This window comes from Podarcis filfolensis, assembly GCF_964270895.1.
Source record: "Podarcis filfolensis genome assembly, chromosome: 9".
Taxonomy (NCBI): domain Eukaryota; kingdom Metazoa; phylum Chordata; class Lepidosauria; order Squamata; family Lacertidae; genus Podarcis; species Podarcis filfolensis.
The window spans coordinates 24200372-24216603 of NC_139610.1; the positions used below are offsets into that span (position 1 = coordinate 24200372).

General features: G+C 43.3%; 1 protein-coding gene across 1 annotated transcript; it reads right to left on the reverse strand.

Annotated features, from left to right (window-relative positions):
- Window positions 1-286: 286 nt before the first annotated feature.
- TMEM165 (transmembrane protein 165) lies at window positions 287-15473 on the reverse strand. Its single transcript, XM_083630753.1, has 6 exons — window positions 15093-15473; window positions 7175-7400; window positions 5403-5578; window positions 4326-4508; window positions 3158-3263; window positions 287-1681 (listed from the first exon to the last, which is right to left on the reverse strand). Exons 1-6 carry the CDS (start codon window positions 15279-15281, stop codon window positions 1605-1607), a joined length of 957 nt encoding a protein of 318 aa, XP_083486879.1. The 5' UTR covers window positions 15282-15473; the 3' UTR covers window positions 287-1604.
- Window positions 15474-16232: the final 759 nt, after the last annotated feature.

Sequence of the window (16232 nt, forward strand, 5' to 3'; positions counted from 1 at the left end):
TGAAGCTTTTATTCAGGAACAGCAGCTGAACTTCTAGTCTGAGAGAGGTACTTCCCACTTAAGACACGAGAGGTGCCCACCCTAGCCGCTCCTTGAGAGCTGCCAGGAATGTGTCACTGAACTAGGATGCACCTCAAGAGAATGCTGCCACTAGACTGAAAAAGGTCACCATCCATGGACTAGAGAGAGCAGACACCTATTCTTAAAATTTAGATGCTTTTGGCCCGTGGGCTAAATTTCTGTACTGCTCTGGAGAACCATAGGAATAGAAACAAGAATAATCAAGTCACCTTTATACAGTTTATTGTTTCAAGTAATCTTTCCATCCTGATAAAATATTACTTACAGTAATTCTTAAGTCTTTGGCTATTTCATCTGGTCTTCTAGCTAGCTGATGTAAAACGTGTGCTTGAACCTCTCTCATTTAAGGGCTAAGACTACCTCTGGATGATGCTTTGTTTCCTAATTCTGCAATAATTTCCTCATACTTCATATGTAAGCACAAGTTTACTATTCCAGACATGATGCTTATATATGAAGTATGGAGAACTACTGCACTTACTCAGTACCAAGAGATATTTATATTGTCTTCACAGCAGTCTGTCAAAGACACAGTATTAGACGGCTGAAACTCCTCAAACGATCTGCTTAAGAATCATTACAGAAATGACTGAATGATTTAAACACAGTAGCAACCACAAGGAATCACAGAAATATTTGTCCAGACTAGACACTGAATGTAGCCAAAATGCTTGCCTGTAGGATAAAAGTGCCCCCCCAACCAAGTAGAAATACTACACAATAACTTCCTCTGAATTAAGTTAAGCAGTCAAAGCAACTACATTTCTAAAACAGAAGACACCTAAATTTATTCATGTTCTCTCTGTTTACCTTTTTAATTTCTAAAAGAAAAACAACACCTTAGTAAGTACTTTAATCTGAAAAAGCAGTGAATGTTTAGTATAAATACAAAAAAAAGAGGAATTTTATTTGGTTACTCTCTGGCTAGATTGTGTACTTGAATACATTTGAATTCTGAATCAGCATACGTGATACCAAAACATTCTGATTTTTCTACAATTCAGTTACAAACTGAATTCACAAATCCTTGAGGAAGCGAGTTAATCCTAAGTGCAGATTTCAGATTTCCTGGTATTCATTATTGATTGTGGAATGGTGTACTTGGGCTGCAAGGTCGGAGGCAAAAGGTTCTCCGCAATACTTTGTACTAGACACTTGGTAAGGCATAACTGCAAGCCAAAGGCAGCAGCAATTCGTCCAGAATGGGGATCTTTCAGCAATGGCTAGTGGTGATCCGCAGATGAAGTAGCAAACCTCATAAAATTTCAGAAGGTGGATCTCAGTTTACCTGAGTCAGCTACAGTAAGCAAACATATTATTTGTGTCCCAAATATATAGATTATGCATGTTCTCCAGCACAGATTGTGTCCACAAAGTATACCAAACTAAATGTTACTATAAAAGTTACAGCATCCCATCTTCAGTGCTTGTTTCACTAATAGCTGTACACTATATACAGGAATACAAGGGTAGGTTTGTTGCTCCTAATTCTTGCTCTTTCAAGGAACGGGGGAAATCTCTTGTTAAAAACCAGCATCTGGGCTTATAAATAGTGCAGAAAATGCAAATGCTAAGAAAACAATGCCTCCTATGATTGTCACTGTAAGAGAGAGAGAGAGAGAGAAAGAAAGATGGTGATTAGATCAGAAGGACAAAGTTCACTCTGTATCTAAGGGCTCTCTTTCATCCCATAAACAACTTAGAGCACCCATTTGCCTTAAAGCACTGATGCACCCATTAAGCTGTTTCCAGCTCTTGCAGAATTGTGACAAGTCTTTCACTGCCACATGGCCCCTGTATTGTACACACAATTCAAGCATGTTCAGACTCAAGAAGTCACAAGCATGCTTGTACGCAGACCAGCACGCTTGCTCACAATTGGAAGTACCCATGATGTGGTTCACATGAAGCATGTTCTTAAAGATAAGCCTTTGGGCTCACACCAGGGAGCAAAACCAGCAGACAGGAGAAATTGACTTCTGACAGTGCAGCTTTTCATTTTCTTGAAAAGTGAACATACTTTTTTCTAGCGGGCAGTAAACATGACAAAGAGGTAGGGCAGTTCATGTCCTAACATCAAGGTGGAACTGGTGGAAAGTTCCTCACACAGCCTGTGAGCTTCTAAGTAAAGGGTAAAGGGACCCCTGACCATTAGGTCCAGTCACAGACGACTCTGTGGTTGCGGCGCTCATCTTGCTTTATTGGCCAAGGGAGCCGGCGTACAGCTTCCGGGTCATGTGGCCAGCATGACTAAGCTGCTTCTGGCGAACCAGAGCAGCACACGGAAACGACGTTTAGCTTCCCGCCGGAGCGGTACCTATTTATCTACTTGCACTGGCGTGCTTTCGAACTGCTAAGTGGGCAGGAGCTGGGACCGAACAACGGGAGCTCACCCCGTTGCGGGGATTCGAACTGCTGACCTTCTGACCGGCAAGCCCTAGGCTCTGTGGTTTAACCCACAGCGCCACCCGCAACCCTGCTTCTAGAGAATGGGAAATTTGGCCATACCCAACTCAGTTTGGGTTTTATAGCCTTGTCTTTTAGAGATTAAACCAATGGCCGCTTAATAAAAGTATTATTGTATGGCTAATGTTATGTGGCTTTATCTCCCTGTAGCTGCCACTCTGTACTTGCATAATGGAAACTGCCACTATTTTGTGAGGAGCCATTTAACACAAACTTCTTAAAAGGGAGAGGGCCACCCAGATCATATTTGAAGCAGCTGCTGGTGTAAACTTATTAAAATCTGTAACACCATTCAAGTAACAAGTTTTTTTTAAAAAAAGAGAGAGATAGGGTGCAGACACTAAAATTATAGTATCAGCAGCATGCAGGCTGCATATTGTCTGGTGCCTATGAGCACAAGCATGACTATAGCTGTCTTGAGTGTTCATGCAGGAAAAAACAGTTGTTTTGATGCAACCCTCTAGCTCAAATGTAAGTTGAACATAGTAACTCATTACATGCATTCAACACATCCCTCTCACTACTTTCAGCCCCTAATTAATCCAAGTTTGAAATTCCACTCGCTTTGCAATTATTAGGCAAATCAGCTTCCAATTAAGGGCTTACTTACCAGTCCGAACAGATATTTTTTGTGCTATCATTCTTCCTCCAATCACTGCTAGGCCAGTACATAAGCTATGGCCAACTGTTCCACCTACTGCCACACCATAGGGATCCTGTACAAATACACATGGTCAACTTTCAATGCAGTTTAAAAGCTACAGCTCTCTACAGCACCTTATCAAGGAGGTATTAATGCATTCAAAGGGCTTGATCAGACAAAGCCACATTACGAGAAGACTGTCAACCACTTCAAAAGTTGGGGTTAATGACCAGAGTGATTTTATTGGGCAGCAGTTTCCTGGGATAAAAGCAAAAAAGTGTGATCATTTCCAGTTACTGCCAATACAACACTCACCCCCTCATTAAATGAGAATTGTTTTTTTCCAACTCATTTAAATACCCACTTCTGTTTTAAAGATAGAATCGTGATAATGCTTAAGCAGTGGTGGCTCACTCCCAGTTTAGGGGCCTGATACAGCACCTAGGCATTTTTTTTCTCTCTGGTCCCATGTGCTCCTACCAATTTTGCTGGTGGAAGCAAAAAGGAAAAGGTAGCCACAGTGTTAGCCTTCCTCCTAAGCTGATTTGCACAGATCAGCAGAGGAGGGGAGCTGTGTGCCTTTGTGTGTCCCATGAGAGAGAGGACGAACCTGTACAGGGTGTCCAGACCAACTTTGAGCTACACCCGTGACTGGAATGTGGCATATATAATGACCTGTTTCAGAGGCTACTGTCTAAAATCAACCTCGGATTATTTAGCCTTTGGACAAACTTTCGACCCCATTCTACTTTATAATGCCTGAAAATATAAATACAGATACATTAATATGTGTGCCTGCACCTATTTTATTTAGTAAGCTTAGCAGTTTTACCCCACTAAAAACAAGTTCTTGAAGACAGCCTCCCCCAACCTGGTGCCAAACCAATGGATTCAAGTTACAAGAAAGGAGATTCCAACTAAACTTCAGGAAGAACTTTCTGGCAATAAGAGCTGTTAGGCAGAGGTTGGGGGGGGGCATCTGTCATGGATGCTTTTATTGAGATTCCTGCATGGCAGGGGGTTGGACTAGATGACCCCCTCGGATCCCTTCCAACTCTACAATTTTCTATGGTTCTATTATTGGTTCTTGAGAATGTTGCTCTTTGATTAGATACATCTTATGCATTTCACTCACCTCTCTTGCTGCAAGAACTATTGTGGTTAACTGAGAGCGGTCGCCCCATTCGGCTAAGAACGTTAAAGTAAAAGCTTGCACAAAAATTGGAGAGATAAAGTGCAGCCATTTTCTTTGAGGTATAGCAGGGCCTGTTCCTGTTTCCACATCTCCAGGTCCATTTAATAGTTTTGTTCTCTGGAGCTAGAAGCAAAAGGCGGATGTTAGAAAAGAACAGGAGCTAACTCGCTCCTACGTATAAGTAAGGAGCTACGTTTAAGTAGCACATACATCAATTATCAGAACACTAAATTTTTTTACATATAACTCAGATGGCAGCATTTATCACAAAGACTTAGTCAATTCAGTTCACCCAGAATCTATTGGAAAGGCCTAGCGACTAATATATATTAGCAATTTGGGTGAATAAATATTAACACTTAAGTCAGAACCAGTATAGTTCTCCTATGACCATTCTGAGGTGGTAATGAGTTTAAAATGAGAGCTAAAGCAGAATGCCAAATCTATTTCGTACTAGCGATTTCAGAAATGATTAATAAAGCACAACAATTCTGATAATGTTTACTGTTTGAAGTTCTGCACTTATATACCAACAATAATAATAATGAAAATATCCTGAAATGAGGAGATGTTATCTAAACAATTTAACAAAACTTCTGGCTCTTAGAATACAAAAACTGTATTGAAACCAAGCCAGAAGTAACCATTGAAGGACTGTACAATATATAGCACAATAACCTACTAACAGGTTCTCACCACCAAAACTAAGAACATACAACCTACAGAGGTTAGTAGAACAATCTCAGTTAAAATACTTCAATTTCTTTCTTACTGAAATTTGTATTCAGGAGTTTTTCTTCTCTTGCTCTTGTAGCACAACTCTGTTTTAGTCAGCTGTTAAACATACTGCAGGAGGCAGAGGATATATTTTGCTACATCATGCAAGAGCTATATATCTGGTGTATCAATTCCATTTGGGAACAGGTGTAGCTAAATATCTGGCTACTTTCCCTAGACTTCCTGATTTCACAAAGATACTCTGCAGGGTGTACACATGCTCTATATACTTCAACTTACTTCTTCATCCTTCTTTTTGAGTTCTGCTTGAACTTCCTCCAGCTCTTCCTGACCCTCATCTGCACCCATCTTCAAGCCTTCCCGGAGCATTCGGATGCCAAAAATTGCAAAGAGTGCTGTCGACACGTAGTAGGTGTATACTCTGGGGATTACTGTGGTGGCATAGCCAAATAAAACTAGGAGTGGAAAAACAAAAACATTTCAGGCTACCTGTGAAGTTGACTTTGCTCATTCCCTAAACCTAATTCAGGTTGCAAGCTGGTTAACAGAAAATTAGATTCTCTACTAATTCAGGGAGCTCTTAATTTATTGGGTCGGATGTATACCTCATTCCCAAAAAGGAGCCCAGGGCAGCTAACATCAAAAGATACAACATACAGAACCATAAAAACTACATTCCCATTCTAGGGCAATTCATGAAACTCGTCCAGAATACACCTTCCTTTAGGTCTAACTTGCCATCTTTCTGCCAGATTTGATGCAAAACATAAGGCATGAACCACTGTCTAGCAAGGCAGTATTTAAGAGTTGCTTTCTTCATGTACACAATCTATTTTTCAACCCATTTATATAAGAAGTTGCCTTGGTGAATTGGATTACCGTATTTTTCGCACCATAGGGCGCACCGGACCATAGGGCGCACCCAGTTTTTAGGGGGGGAAATCAAGAAAAAAATATTTCCCCCCCAGCCCCAAAGAGCAGCGTACAGGCTGCACACAACCTCTCCTTGCGGAGGGGTTGCGCGCAGCTATGGAAGAAGACAAGGCAGCGAGCGGGATGGATCCCGCTCGCTGTTTTGGCTTCCCCTTTAGCCCTGTGCAGCCTCTCCTTGCCGGGAGACGCTGTGCAGGGCTAAAGAATCCATAGCCCCGTGCAGCCTCTCCTTGTGGAGGGGTTGCCCGCAGCTATGGAAGAAGGCAAGGCAGCAAGCGGGATGGATCCCGCTCCCTGTTTTGGCTTCCCCTTTAGCCCTGTGCAGCCTCTCCTTGCTGGGAGACGCTGCTCAGGGCTAAAGAAGCCATAGCCCCGTGCAGCCTCTCCTTGCGGAGGGGTTGCGCGCAGCTATGGAAGAAGGCAAGGCAGCGAGTGGGATGGATCCCGCTCGCTGTTTTGGCTTCCCCTTTAGCCCCGTGCAGCCTCTCCCTGCCGGAGGGGTTGCGCGCGGCTATGGCACAAGCCTGCATTCGCTCCATAGGACGTACACACATTTCCCCTCAATTTTTGGAGGGGAAAAACTGCGTCCAATAGAGCGAAAAATACGGTAAATGTCTTATGTGAGTGGTTGTAGCAGATCTCTAATTCCTTGGCCAGAAATATTTCCCATCCTTGCTACCCAAGACACTTTAACTCACACAATAGCTGACAGTAACATTGGCATGATTTTAGTTAAATAGAACACGTTAGCAAAAACACAATGGGGTGGATTCATGTCCACCGTTCCACAAATGAAAGGATTCCTTCCATTTATGAGAGTCAGTCAGATCCAGGGGAAGCTCCCATTTTGCAAACTGGATACAGATAGCGGGGTCCCCATCCCCGTCCCACACCCAGATCCCACCAGCCCCACTTCAGTTCCTATTGCCACATGTCATGCTGTTCTGGAGGTTCCACCAATTCTCTGGAGCATATTTTCGGAAGCAGCAGAGGAAGGGGAAATTCTTTTGTAGGACAGAAGACACAAAAGCAAGGCCTGACTGTCTTCTCCACATATATGTGTCACTGTTTGCAGTTTTCCTACATATGTTCCAGGACAGAGAAGCTACAGCACCCACCTGATAAACATGTCATCAACCCCAGGGCAAGCATAGCCCCAGCGAGCACTGTTAACCGGTTGTAACGCATTGCCATGATGGCTGCAATGAAGAAAGTTTTGTCGCCAAGTTCAGAGACAATGATGACCGATATAGCAGCCACGAATGCATGGATAAATCCCAGGTTCGTCTTATCCCCGGAGTCTTCACTAACAGAATGGATGGGAGCCACTGGAGTAGGTCCTTTCTGGGGAGGAAAGAAAAAAGTTTTATTTCTCTCACCCAAATCCATCTATTCTATAGATTTTCTTATTGCACTAGCTGCGGTCAGTAATTTATCTAAACTTGCATTGGGTTAAACCGGGGACAGAAACCTGCACGTAAGCCACAACCCAAATAACCTTGGGTGTGCTAACTGATTAAGAAATCAAATTATTTATTGATTTCTTAGCTGCACTTCACCATAAAGTCCCAGGGCACAATAAGTGCATCGGTTTGAAGGGTTGTTGTTGTTTTCAAAAAGCAGGTCAATATACTTAAAAAATTTCCAAAGACTGGGAAACCTGGTTTATCGAAATTTCTGATTACAAGGACAGTCTCTAAGAGCATTCACTCAATGTCATTTTAAAAACTCTTCAGAACTTTTCAGATATTTGCATGATTATCACAGAGAAGCCAGTTCACCTGAGGACAGTGGGGGAAGGGTTTGCCTGCATGCTCTTGGCCTCAATTTAATCCATCACATGTTAGGGTGAATGCCTGTACATTTTACTTCAATACGTTTTCATATCTTGCTACTTGCTGCAAACTATGTCTTCTATTAACTAACTTATGCTATTCAGCTGCTTAATCATGATTTTTTTGGGGTAAATATTATACTAAGGAATGATTTTTCAGAAACAAACAAGGGAAAAAGAATTGAAGTTAATAATGATACTTGTGTTTAAATCTTCAGCTGCCCATGTTTCCCAATATTCTGGCAAATGATTCATGTAAACTCTGCAATTTTGCTATTCAAGTACAGTGCATGATTAGCCTGTCATATATGGATACAGATACAAGACTTCTCAAAGTATATGCGCTTATCAGTAATTAAAATAATTCATTCTGCTGCACAACAAGGCATTTTGAAGCCTTCTCTATACAGAGGGGTAGGAGAGCTGGGGTATATATAAAAAAATCACACCTGGAAACCTAGGAGGCTTAGTTTGGTCAGAATCAAGTATACATTTCCAGAGTTAATGCTAAATACATTACTTCTGGTAAATGAGCCACCATAGCCACTAGAGAGCTGTGAAAATTTGTGTCCCGGGCTTTTTAGACTTGTCTACCCATGTACTATCTGAAACCCAAGGGGCACATTGGTTGCCAGGTGTGAAATATACTGGCATTATTTTCAGCTCTCGTACCCCACTACTAAAATGCCTCTTTCTTAGGGTGGGACCACTTGAGACTGTCAACAAACTTGAACCTGAGAATGAAATGTTTCATGATTATATACTGATGTCAATTACACCAACTGAGAGATGAGTTCCAGAGCTACCATTTTGTACCAGAAGAATAGCCATCCCACCCCACCCCCCACCCCAAATGCAGTAATTTCTTCAGCAGAAAATTTGAAGGTTAACAATGTGTTGGTCTTAACTTTTTATCAATTTGAATAGTTAACAGAATTGTAAAGAAAAACATTTTTATGTTCTTCTTGACAATAGACTGCAGTTGAAGAGATGCCCATAGGCAGATACTGTATTTGGTAAACTAGATTTTACATACATTACACAGTACACACTACTGTACTAATGTTTCACATCCCTGCTTACCAGTTTGCTGATTTGTCATATTTGCATGCCAACTTTCCTCCAGATAGCCTGGAATGGCAGATATGGGGCCACCTCATTTTAGCCTCTGGTGTAGTTCAGGCAAACACTTTAGTGCCCAAAGTTCCTCAGTGATCTTCAGGACTAAATGAAAACATAGCCAGGTCTTCCTAATTGAACTGCAACATTCTTAATTGCATCAGACTTGATGATCCCTTAAGTCAGGCATGGGCAAACTTGGCCCTCCAGCTTTTTTGGGACTACAACTCCCATCATCCCTAGCTAACAGGACCAGTGGTCAGGGGTGATGGGAACTGTAGTCCCAAAACAACTGCAGAGCCATGTTTGGCCATGCCTGACTTAAGTGATGTCAAAACGTACTCCTGCTACAATTATCAACACATCGATACTACTGTGGCAACAATTACAGTTACTCAAGAGTTTTAAATGATGCCATTTAAATGGCTGAAATGTGACATCAAGTTAACACATATGTGAGAAAGAGAAGTAAAGACCATATGTAGCTAAATCTATTGTAGACACCAACAGATCAGAACAGTGTTGTCCAGTAGACGTTGTGTTGCATTACAAGACAACTGTTCATTTATGGACTAATTTTGGGTGAAAAACTTAAGAGCACTTCACACCACTTTTTGTATCCTGCTTCACATACGTAAGTACACAAAGATCACTTTAAAATTGACCTCAAGACTTCCAACCACTTCAGCATATTTTCTGTGCCCTGGCATTCCTGTTAATATTTAATGTTTTAATCACTCAAGTTATAATTTATCATTGCAAGCTACCTGAAGTAGCTCTATATTTTGCACTTCAGACTTTAAGTCATCTACACTCAGCTGACCACATATTTGTGGTATTTTACCTTGAGCTGCCATCTCTCCCCCTTATTACAAAGCTTAGGTTCCAGTCACCCTGGAGAGATTTCTGTTTACGTCTATGCCAAACTCATCCCACGTACAACTTTTCAACCACTTCAGCAACCCCAGATTTGCCGTACTTTATGAATTACTTCATGAATTACTATACCGCACTTCATTGTAACCTTCTGAATCACCCATATTACGTCTGATAAAGCGGGTACTTGGAGTGTACAGACAAGTGTGGAAAGTGCCATTCCTTTATGGTCAGGAGATTCTAAAACAACATCCCTTATCAGATATTACAAGGAAAAATTTTAAATTCCACTGAAAGTAAGATCAAGACAGTAACCCCATACACTCTGAATCTAACAGATCCATCAAGTCCAAATCCTATCCTATTGCTCAAACTCAGAAGCACTCAAAGAACTCAAGGTAAAATTTAAGTTGCCTAGATTTCACTCTTAATATGAATGAAGTTTTAAACTGTAAAGCTCTCTTTTCTTTAAAAAATAAAAATGAATATCAGGAAGTATGTAGAAAATGTTTCACCCTACCAGCCCTTTGTCACTGATGACACAACCGTCAAGGAAAGGTGAAAATCAGGAGTAACACGGAAAACTGGATTTGTAGATAAAGACTTATGGGTTGCTTGGACTCAGTAGCCGTATTTTCCAAAAGGATAAATTGCATCATGTTTAAGCTGTATTTCAGGGGCATGAAAGCTTTAAATCACATACAGTGTGGAGCTATAGAATCTCAGCTTCTTTTTATGAGTCATTTTTGCATTGCTCCTGAGTCATTTTTGCATTGCTCAAGCAATTTTAACTTCTAAATTACTGGTTTCTCTTAAGCACACTATTCTCACCTTATTAAAGGGTTAATTTTAGCCTGAGGCAATTTACCCGTACAGTGCTTTACTAATCACTAATCCCTTGATTAAAGTGAACACAATGAATGACATTTTCTATTTTACAACAAGAAGTTTTAATTGTGCCACAAGAGCTATTGAATGGCTACAGCACTGTATGGGAATTGTGACAGGGTGCCTAACACAGTTCCAGTTAGAAACTGGGACAGAAAAGCTAGAAGCCAAATGGCTTCTGGGACCTAGGTTGTGGGTGCCGAAACAGAATGTCGAGTTGCCACTGGGGGGGCGGTGGTCAGCAACACTTTTTATTTATTATTTTGATAAGCATAAATTAATACACAATTCACATAATTGATACATTGTTACTATCACTTTTTAAGCAGAAATTGTTAATACAAAAGAAATTAGTGTTTACAATAAAAATATTGGTACCATACTTCAGTTTTCAACACACTCTACTCTTTATTGTTAAACTCCTTAACATATTGTATCCTTAACGTATCCTTTGAGGCTTCAAAGCACATGCATTTCAGTAATCCTTGAGTGTCAGCCAGGTGCAAAAAATGGCACCCAGACTTTTTAAAGCGCTCGCAAATAGAGAATCTTTAGGCGCAAAATGCACCTTGCGCCCTGCTAATTTCAAACCCTGCCCTCAACCTACCAATGAACTGATCGTTATGACATCCCCTGCAAGCAGAACCAACTAGACATGTTCAGGAATTTATTGTCGATAGAAAAAAACGGAGAAGGAATGTTTTATGTTAACAGAATTTGAACTGTTACCATTTACTCTGTGACAAAAAGTTCACCAAAACTTCTCCACCCCTCAAGGCTGCCAAGAAGTCACAGTGGTCTGAGACAATGAGGCAGGCTTGTCATCTTGATTGTGCAGCTTGGCAACACTTTAGTCTCCAGGATGCCAAACTGTGATAAACAAAAACAATGCATTTAGCTCACTCCTTCAACTGAACCTGCACCAATATTTGTACGGCTTGCTTCACACTTTAGACGGCAATTGTTTTTGCTGCGGCCTGTGATTTCAAATTATCAAGAACCACAGAAGTGGGAAGAGCACAGAAAAGGACCTGACTGTTTGTGGCAGCTCATGCACAAAGTGTCAACAGAGACAGACTTGAAAATAGCCATGCTGGAAGAGCCATAGATGCACCTCTGGTATGAAACACTGTTTCTGATAGAATGCAAATAACATACCAGTGGCAAGCACACTCCAGTATAAAGTGCAAAGTGGCCCTAAGTACCCTGTGTATTATACATTATTTAAAATGAATAACTTAGGTAGTACTATATTCTGAAGGATCTCAATGGATAATCCAAGCAAGCATCCTGAAGACCAACCACAAATACAGTACACATGGCAGATCTTTGAATTTTCCTCATTGATGCAAGGGAGAAGTTGCCTGAGGCTTCCTCCTTGACCTGGAGAACAAGACACCACATTTTAAGTCTCTGAGCTGAACAAGCCTCAAGGCAAGCAATACCCATTGTCTCAGCAGAACCTCTATTAAGTAGAGATGCATGCTTTATCCCTGATCTATGCAAGAGATTCACTAGGAGGATCTGTGATTTAACCATAGATTAAAAGCATATGTTATCGGGAACAGCAAGGCCATCCATAGCATATTATGATTATATGGTTATAAGAACAGGATGATACCTACACCAGGCCATACCATACAGTACCTTACTACTTTAAACAGTCATGGCTTTCCCCAAATAATTCTGGGACCTGCAGTTTGTTAAGAGTGCTGACAGTTGCCTCACACAGCTACAGTTCACAGAGTTCGCTGTGAAGAGGGATTGATTGTTAGACAATTCATGCAGCCTCCTTTGGGCAGTCAGCATTCTTCTACACAGAGAAGATAGGCTCAGGAAGTAAGTGCCTGTGATTTCAAATTATCAAGAACCACAGAAGTGGGAAGAGCACAGAAAAGGACCTAAATTTGCTTCTATATGCCAGTGTGTGCTGCTGCTACTATAAGACCAAGATTGCACAAAGTAGGGAATTCTGTTGCCCATAGTCAACAGCATTAAGTTGAACTTGCTGCAAGTACAGCAGGGTGCAGAAACTTCAGTCCTCCAGGTGTTGCTGAATGACAATTGCCATTGTATCTGACCATTGCCCATTATGGGTGGGGCTGAAGGGAGTTGATGTTCAACAAAATTGGAAAGGTCACAGATTCTCCATCTTTGAAATACAGAACAGTTTTGTGCCCTTAAAGAATATTTATGTTAGAAATATCTGGCTGCCATGGTTTCCACTTCAAGCAGAAATACTGTGGAACCAGAACAGCAGCATTTTCTAGAAGTAGAGACATTCTCAAATTATAAGAAAAGAGCGAAACATGAGTGTTAACTACCTAAAAGTCAGAGGGAACAGAGAAAGGCAGTGTAGACCCTCTCCAACTTCTTATATGACAATGGAGATTTCCAGGAGAGGTTCAAAGTCAGCTCTCCTCACCCCCATGCCAAGGTAAGAAGTCTCTTTGTGTGACTTCTTCAGGGCAGCAACCTCCTAGCAAACAAAGTGGCCAGGCAAGGCTCCTGTGTTGTGGATCATTGCATAATAAGCAGAAGTGCTGCAGGAGAAGATTTCCACCATCATCACAAAACCTGCCTCCTGGAGAAAAGTTTTAGCATTTTGAATTTCTACTTCCCACCCAGTTTTAAAAGTCACAGCAGCCTTTCCAGGGAGAGGGATAGCAAAGGGCTGAAATGGTAGGGCATTGAATGAGACAACCTCTTCGAAATTTCCTTACATAAAGTAGGGTGGAGTCACAGAAAACTTCCAGGCAAATTATCCCCCATCCCAGTTCTAGTGCAGCACTTCACTATTAATCACTTGCTCCCTACTTAACCACCCTGTTAAGGTCACAGTGGTAAAATGAAGTCTACAGTGCATAAATCCATTTGTGGGGAGGAAAAGTGGGCGGTTCTAATGCACATTAGTGACTGCCAAATAGCAAGTCTCACACTTCTAATACTTTTAACAGTCACACACTGCTAGTTTTCAGTAATGTAATCAGAAATAAAATCTGACCATTTAACACCTGCTGCTCCCATTTGTGGCCATGCTCCTTTTGTGAACAAAAAGATATGCAGGTTACATAATAGAGAAAATTTGATGGACAAATGCAACATATGTTCCATTCTCTGTTGAACCATTGCACCCCAACCATGATTTTATGGGTAGACATAGGACTCCTACGCAAATCTAAACCATGGCACCTTTTTCTTCAAGACAGATTCCTGCTCCCACCTCCCCTGCCAACACTCTGGCAACACAGTCCACTTTTTCTTCTCAAAACTAAAATATGGCTATAATCTGATAGAATTATGAAGTCTTATGCTGGTACTCTGTACCTGATTGTATCCCTACGGCTTTCAATAAAACTCATTTTAACCATCTCCCAGCCCCACGGATGCATTACCTAACTTTATGAACAATTCTCTCAGCACAGATGTGGTGGGGAACTTTGGCCTTCCAGATGTTGCCGAACTGCAACTCCCATCAGCTGTAGCAAGAATGGCCAGGGGTGATGGGAGCTATAGTTCAACAACATCTGGAGAGCCAAAGGTTCCCCATGCTTGCCTTAGCAGGACCCCAAAGACAGCAAGCAATCTCTGCCACCACAGAGCTGATGAAAGGCAGTTTCCCTCAGAGGGCTACTTTTCAGTAAATAAGCAGGTAGCGTATTCCCAGTTTCAAGGCAGCTCCCCCTGAAAACCTTGCAGATAGGTGCCCCCGAAGATTTATTGTGGCACAAACTTTCATGGACAGGCCCAAGTTCATCAAGTGCATGAAGTGCTACCCTTAGCTGGGGAAGGGGGGGGAGCTCAAAAGTTTATAAAACGTTTGGATCGAAAGCTATTGTGATTTTATACATGCACCTGCAGGCAGACACACAGGCCTGGGGAGGGAATAAGAGGAGCAAAACAGCCCGGTGGAAAGACCACGAAATCCTCGAGTAAACTCATGATGGGGAGGAATAACACTCCCTGCACCTGATGAAGTCAAGTCCACCAAGCCTTCCCCTCCCCCTTGTTTGCAGCTGCTGCAAGCACGCGTTCACTGAGAAACTCCCCAACAAACACGTGTCCGAAACTAAGGTTGGCTTCTCCCGTCAGGATCTCTTCCTCCTCCCCATTCCCTCCCCCACACGCACGAGAGCCACGTCAGGGCTCCGCCAAGGAGCGGAGAGCGCCCTCCGTTTACCGCACCCCGAAGAACGTCTCGTGTGAATGCGCGCACACGTGTATTTTGAGGGGGGAGGGGAGATGCGGCCAGAGGATGCTCTGAAGAGCCGGGGCCAGCCTCGCTCCAGGCCCCCGAGCCTACCCCCGGCGCCCCTCACCTCGGCCTTGGCCAGCTCCGGCCCTTGCACCGCCGGCTGCTGAGGCGGCGGCGGCTTCTGCTGCTCCTGGTGAGGCGGCGGCGGCGGCTCCCCCCGGTCCTGGCCATTTTCCGGCTCCGAGGCGGCGAAGGGCGCGGCGAGGAGCAGCAGGAGAAGCGGCGGCAGCAGGAGCCGCGCGGGGCCCGCCATTCCCGTAGCCGAGTCCTCTCCCGCTAACAGGAAGAAGCGCGGCGGCGGCAGCGAGAGCGGAGGCGGCGCTTCCCCGCCGCCATAGCCGCTTCCTCCTCCGCGACCCCTCAACCAAACAACGCCGAAGCTGCTCCCTCCGCCACGCCACCGAAGCCTCAGAGGCGGGGCCCACCCCCTTGCTCCTCATCCGCCTCTCTGATTGGTGGCGCCGGAACCAGCATGTTCGAAACATCCCCGCTTTGCAAAGAGAGAGAGAGCGGCGCTCGAAGGGGGCGGGGCTGGGGAGAGGGAGCGAGCGAACCTACCTAACCCTACCTGGGTCACGTGGCGCTTTCCCCTCCGACCCGCCCCCTCCCTCTGGGGCCGCGCGACTCCTCAAGAATTCTGATAGTTTAAGTGGGTGGGAAATAAAGGCCCCGGGCGTGCAATGTAAATTGTGCACCTTGTGATGCATGTGATCATGGCCACTGGTCCCATCACCTCCTGGCAAATAGAAGGGGAAGAAATGGAGGCAGTGAGAGATTTTACTTTCTTGGGAGAAAAGCAATGACAAACCTAGACAGTATCTTAAAAAGCAGAGACATCACCTTGCCGACAAAGGTCCTTATAGTTAAAGCTATGGTTTTCCCAGTAGTGATGTATGGAAGTGAGAGCTGGACCATAAAGAAGGATGATCACCGAAGAATTGATGCTTTTGAATTATGGTGCTGGAGGAGACTCTTGAGAGTCCCATGGACTGCAAGAAGATCAAACCTATGTATTCTTAACGAAATCAACCCTGAGTGCTCACTGGAAGGCCAGATCCTGAAGCTGAGGCTCCAATACTTTGGCCACCTCATGAGAAGAGAAGACTCCCTGGAAAAGACCCTGATGCTGGGAAAGATGGAGGGCACAAGGAGAAGGGGACGACAGAGGACGAGATGGTTGGACAGTGTTCTTGAAGCTACAAGC

Excerpts from the sequence above, each read along its gene's own strand:
- TMEM165 (XM_083630753.1), bottom strand. The coding sequence starts at position 15,281 with ATGGCGGGCCCCGCGCGGCTCCTGCTGCCGCCGCTTCTCCTGCTGCTC. Across the intron at positions 7,401-15,092 it reads CGGAGCTGGCCAAGGCCGAG|AAAGGACCTACTCCAGTGGC; the intron begins GTGAGGGGCGCC and ends TTTCCTCCCCAG. Across the intron at positions 5,579-7,174 it reads GTTGATGACATGTTTATCAG|TTTTATTTGGCTATGCCACC; the intron begins GTGGGTGCTGTA and ends TTCCACTCCTAG.